This window comes from Rhizophagus irregularis, chromosome 11 (genome assembly GCF_026210795.1).
Source record: "Rhizophagus irregularis chromosome 11, complete sequence".
Taxonomy (NCBI): Eukaryota; Fungi; Glomeromycota; class Glomeromycetes; order Glomerales; family Glomeraceae; genus Rhizophagus; species Rhizophagus irregularis.
Genome location: NC_089439.1, coordinates 1,620,100 through 1,626,285, shown reverse-complemented (window position 1 = coordinate 1,626,285; position 6,186 = coordinate 1,620,100). Strand labels below are relative to the sequence as shown.

At 33.8% G+C, this 6,186-nt stretch overlaps 2 protein-coding genes across 2 annotated transcripts; both read right to left on the bottom strand.

Annotated features, from left to right (window-relative positions):
* Nucleotides 1-2,394: 2,394 nt before the first annotated feature.
* Nucleotides 2,395-3,798, bottom strand: OCT59_002890 (uncharacterized protein; the record flags this gene model as incomplete). Its single annotated transcript, XM_025311301.1, has 1 exon — nucleotides 2,395-3,798. The coding sequence occupies one exon, from the start codon at nucleotides 3,796-3,798 to the stop codon at nucleotides 2,395-2,397; it is 1,404 nt and encodes a 467-aa protein (XP_025173086.1).
* Nucleotides 3,799-5,716: 1,918 nt separating this feature from the next.
* OCT59_002889 (uncharacterized protein) lies at nucleotides 5,717-6,061 on the bottom strand (the record flags this gene model as incomplete). Its single annotated transcript, XM_066145253.1, has 1 exon — nucleotides 5,717-6,061. One exon carries the CDS (start codon nucleotides 6,059-6,061, stop codon nucleotides 5,717-5,719), a length of 345 nt encoding a protein of 114 aa, XP_065995993.1.
* Nucleotides 6,062-6,186: the final 125 nt, after the last annotated feature.

The following is a 6,186-nucleotide window of genomic DNA, read 5'->3' as shown; positions in this document are numbered from 1 at the left end:
CGATTATTCGAAAAAAGTACTATTTAAATGTTATCTGATCACGGGAAGAATACCATGTAATTATAATTTTTTATAGGATTGGTAGTGTAGAGGGTAGACGCTATAATCGTATGTACGATCACAGTCGAATAGGTTATCGATAAGGATAATTTCGTAATATAAAGAAAATAGCTGATATTGTTTTCAGTAATCGAAACACTAGTACAAGTTAATATAGATGCAGTTAATAGCATCAAGCATTCGACTACAAATACAAATAACAATATTCGACTACAAATATCAATGGATGCGGAAAAATTATCACTAGCGGGATTACGGTAATTGTTTTTTTTAGTAATCGAAACAATCTCTGATAACTAATTATTCTACTATCTGTTATTATTAACACCACTTTTTGCAAATGACATTGTTGATGGGGAGGGTAATGAGCAACAACAAAAATACAATATAACTATATCATCGAATACTTGACTAAATATTCCAAGAATTACGTAAATCGAAAATTTAATAAAATTATTTTGATCATTTTTGCCAAGAAATTCCCAGAAAAACTCTAGTCGAGGAAATAGTTCACTTTGTTGATAAATCACAGTAATTTAATGTTTCTAAGAACAGAGATGAGAAATCATTCGACAATTTGCTAGTTAGTAGTCAACAATTAATAGTCCTGCGGATAACACGTGATACTCTAATCCCAGGAACCTAGGTTCCTACCTGAAAGGTACGAAAGTAGAACTCCTCTGTTAAAAGCGTGGTTGAGCGGCAAGAGCCCTTGGCTGGGTGAAACCCACGGTCAGTTCAGAGTGTCACATGGTAATGGCGTAGATAAAAATAGCTTTACCAATGCATATTAATACGAACTAGCACATTAATAGTTTAAAAATTTTAGCGCAAATCGTTAATCAATATCTATCGCATCATCAATATTATAATAAACTTCTGCAATTCAGAAACGATAGATGCTTCAATAGAGAAGTCAGCGAAACATTCTCGTTAGGAATAGTAATTATTCCGAAAGAGTATTACAATATCTATACTTAAAGTGTAATGTAATCGTTTCATAGTTTCAGCGGTAGTATGTATACTACGGAAGACTAAGTAAAAAAAATAAATACGGTAATATGTTATGTGCGAGATGAAAAAATAAGTAAGCAGTTGTTATCTTCTTTTTTACATCGATATGTTAATGTTAACTGTGGTCGCTACTTCCTCATGTATTTCTTTGGAATATAGTTCATGAAACTATGAAATAGTTTGCACTGCTACTGATTTTTGTCATTGTTTCTATTCTTTGATTAATATATCATTTCCATGGACCTTGATATCACAAGACAAAATTGCTTTCTATCGTTGCCTATTGGTAATCCGATATTCTGACTACATAATTATAATAGAATAACGCAGGAGAAGTAATTTGTCCATATATCTTTCGTAACTACATTGATCTCCAATTCTATTACTCTACGAAATCTTAAATACAATTTTTTTGTAATTACGAAGTAACAATGATGTCTGGGCAAGTTAGCGTTTTTACGACTTAGTTATTTTAATGTGAGCAAACGTTCTACTTTTTTCAAAGAAATATTTTCTTCACAACCTAAGAGTTCTATGGTACAAGTCTCTATCATGTTAGTGCCCACCATGACTAGCGTTACATTAAGTTTCAGAATAACTTATACTATCAAGAACAAGAATCCGAACAGTGGCATAATCAAGGTATTCGACGATCATACGCAACTAGCTCATCTGTTATACCAAGAATATAAGAAATATTATATTTTAATAGAACACCATATTTTATACATTAATTATCTTCTAAGACTTAGTTTATTTTGTTTCCAATAAAGAAATACGGTATTACAAAAATTAACTACCTATATGCTATTCATTATACCCTGTAAATTGTACTAATTGATACTTAGAACCTATCTGCTATTTTTTTCTGTATTCGATTTCTGTTATTAACGGAATTATCATTCCCTTTTCATCCACATGTTTACTAATTCGGATTATTTAGACAATGAATATGTGCTCTTAGTGACACTGCTAAATAAATTATTGTTTCTGGTATTTTATTTCTGATTTGTCGCATTTTATTGTTAAAAACTGTTTGTAAATACAAATTATCGAATTCTATTTAACTTCCATATCCCCAGGCGTCTGATAACTATTTTAATTTCCATCAGACTAACAAAATCAACTAACGTAAAAAGGATCTCTTAAACCACAGTATCATTGCATGGGAAACATAACTTAGAACAGGAATTTGTAGGTCTGTTGTAGTTGTAGAAAATGAAAAAAGTAAAGTAATGATAATTAAATACGAGTGTCCACAAACCTTATTCTAATTATTCAAAAATAACATACTTACTCACCTATGCGAACTCACTAAAATTAATTTCTTTTTTCATCATTTTGTCGTTCCTTTGACAATAAAATTTCGATAAGCTCAGATAGCTTTATGTTTGTTTCTGAGAGGCTAGTGACAACAGTATCTATCTTCTTGCTTGTTTCTGAGAAGTTTGTAGCCACAATATCCATCTTCTTCGAAAACGCATCTATCTTCTTGTTTGTTTCTGAGAAGCTTGCAACAACGGTATCCATCTTGTTATTCGTTTCTGAGAAGCTTGCAACAACGGTATCCATCTTGTTATTCGTTTCAGAGAAGCTTGTAACAACGGTATCCATCTTCTTCGAAAACGCATCTATCTTGTTCGATAGTATGACTGAGCTGTTTACCATTGACTGTGCTTCCACTATTTGTAATCGATAACTTTCTAGTTCATGGCAATTCTTGAGAAGATTACTGGGTTCAAGTGAATCACGAGAATCAAGCAACGGCTTTATATTCTCAGGGGCCATAGTCTTCACCTTTTCCCATTCCGTGTCGTCGAAATTAAGATGGACATGCGCATGACAATTTTGTGCATATTTGTCTTTTGCTTTAGCCTGCCCTGTCTCCCACGTCCCATAGTTAAGAGAAACCATGTTAAATCCCAATCGTCCTCGTTCTTCTAATAAATCTTGCCAAAATTGCTTATTTTTGATTATCGACGTGTTGTCGAAGTGATTAAAATTGTTTTTTGTGTCATCGTTGGGACGAGGAATCATTAGTAAACCACGAATCGGTTCTCGTCTAAACAATATGTAATACTTTGTTCGTTCCCATACAATAAGATTGCCGATAACATAATAGCTACAAACGGTATCACGCCCATCCCGTGTTTTTGTAGTTCCTTTACACATAGCATCCAGATGATCTCGACCTAAAGAATTCTCTGTGTTAATATTACAGTCTATTGTATTGACACTCTCTGGTACGTAATAGCGAGGAGAAGGATATGGCAAACAAAAAGGATATGGCGAGCAAAAAGGAAAACCAAAATACTTACTGCAGTTGCCTTGCTTACGATCCCGACAATTTCTACCGAATTTGCATTGAGTGAATGCCAAATCATTGACAGTTTTATTATGCTCGACTTCAAACGGTGCAATTTTTTCAACAGGTACCGCTAATCGTGTATTGGTGACAAACGTTCTTGCAATTTTAGTTGCTTCTTCTAGAGGTTTTCCCCGTAAGTAAACATCAAACCACAAAACAGGATTTAGACAGGCCACAAAGAAGGCTTTGTCCTCCTCAAACCGCACTTCCAAACAATACGATTCAGTTAGTTTCGGTTCTGATTTGATGGCATTCAACAGTTTAATAGACGTCTCTGCGAGACTTTCTGGCTCGAGAGTACTTTGTATCTTGAAATACGGGCTTTGCAATATCTCTGGATCTTCTAATTGTGCCATATTGTCTTATAACGAGCTGTCTTTCTAATTTTCGGTTTAAATAGCTGAGAAATCTTTATCATATCATTTTTTTCACAGTTAATAAACTACTAAGCCATATGAATAAAATGTTAACGCATAATATGTTAGTATGATTGCCAAGTTTGTCATCTGTTCAACAGATCAATCTAAAACAAGTAATAAGAATTACTAATAAACATTGCCGTGATCAACAAAAGGAATCACTAGAAGATAGATCATACCCCAAGAAGTATACCTCTCGTATCTTTGGTATTGCAATACGTCATTACGTGATTAATTTTTGTCTCTATCTGCTGTATTCCTGTTTTGAAAACCAACACATGGGTGCGTTGCTATAATTCTAATGATAAATTAGTGAAATAATATCAATCTTCGATTATTATTCGTCCAATATCACGTGATACTCTACACAATTGTTCAGGGTGTCATGTGAGCTTTCCTCGGTTCGGTGATGAATTCCCCCGAAGATTCGGTCCGGATGAACTTCTCAGTATTATATAAAAGCATGTGACTACTGCGGATATCGACTGCGGATATCGATGAATAGTCAGTTGGAATAAAAAATTTCATAGGTCCAGATAACTCTTTTTTTAAAAACAAACAGTAAACAAACTCGTCTTGTATTTTTTAGTTCGACTAAGAAGAACTTCATAATATATCGACTGTTATTGTGTTTAGGTTCGTAGCCCATTTTTTCGCATACAAAATCTATTCAATCACAATGTCGTTAACTTGTGTTATTACTTTTCTATCTATCCAGATAATAGAATTATTCGCTTAACGTAAGTTTCGGTCCACTGAGCCTTTTGCATCTTAACCACATTCACATGTAAGCCTGGACATAAAAATTCTGTTCTCAATAACAATAACAGTATGTTCAACGTGAAGATATCTCTAGACGAATAAGAGAAAATGTAAGATAGATGTGGTATTTGCGAAGGACCTTGATTACCTTTATAAAATTGTCCAACGACAACAGAGTGGTTATTACTTTACATTCTGGATGGAATTTTCATGTGTGAGTAAGATCTACTCAACATCGTGTTTCCAAAGACGCTTTGACAGAAGATCCAGATGAGTTAGAGTTACATAAATTCGTGAAACGGGCTTTGGAAGTTATAACTGTAATATCGAAGGATATGATGGTCATGGACTCATAAGGGAAAACGCATTCGAGATGTTTAAAAAGAATAACTGTTCCGCAGCATCATCCCATTTATTTCAACATTAAATAAAACATTTACGTTAAGGATTTTACCGTATGATGAGTACACATCTTTCATTCGAATTGTGTTTTTATCAACCAGTATGTTTACTAATGCGATGTTACCAACATTAGATGTCGTCATTTCTGAATGATCTTTTGGAAATCTGAAAAATTCATCACTATTCGATACGAGCAGATCAAAACTTTTAATTTGGTAAAAACTTCGAAAAAAAAGGATTTTACATTCGAAATAAAATAGATGAATCCATATTACCATGCAAACAGTCAAACTTTGTTCTCTGAAAAGAATGCCCATAAAGTTATCGGACCATTGCATTTATTTGCAAAACCTAATCCCTCTACTGATACACTATAATACTACATCAATAGCAATAACAATAATCAGAAATTCCGGAAGAGATGTTCTATTTGTTCTATTTGATAATCCCGAAGGTAGAGGACGTGTTAAAGTACAAACTACCTAAGACTTATAAAATGTTAAAATATATTTAGTATTTGGTGTACGAAATATTAACCATGCGATAGCTAAAGTTCTATTGCTTATTCTTTGTAGCAGCATTTTGTATATGTGTTTTGGAGCCCATGTGCCGTTTCAAAGATTTTACCATCAATTTTAAATCGCAACATGCACAGTACGTCATAGAATCAGCCTTAAGAGATACATTTGAATTAGGAGTAGATTCTCTCGAAGATGAAATTTTCAGTTTCGGAGTTTTGTGAGATACTTTCTCCGTTTCTTTCATCATTAGACTCTGAATCACAAATAATCTGGTCTTCCATCTCTTCAGGCTGAATGTGGGTCTCTTCGATGAATGGATCTGCCAATCTGCCTCGAGAATAATCTCTTTCGTCTCCACTTGAGTTAAAAAAATCCAAGGTTTCTTCCATTTCCTCGCCTAACGTTTTGAGTTCCTGGGTCGTAACAAGTTGTTCTTTCACAAGGCATTCCATTTCGATGGTCTTTCTTTTCTTTATCTCTTGGATCTTTTGGTTTATCGATATTTCCAGAATCATGTTTTTTTTGTTTCAAAGTGTTAATTTCATTCTCGAGGTCTACACAATGGCGTTTAAGTCTGATATTTTCTTTAAATATTCCTACGGATCTTCTTTTGAGAGTCCCAAATTTTTTCCTTCAAGGC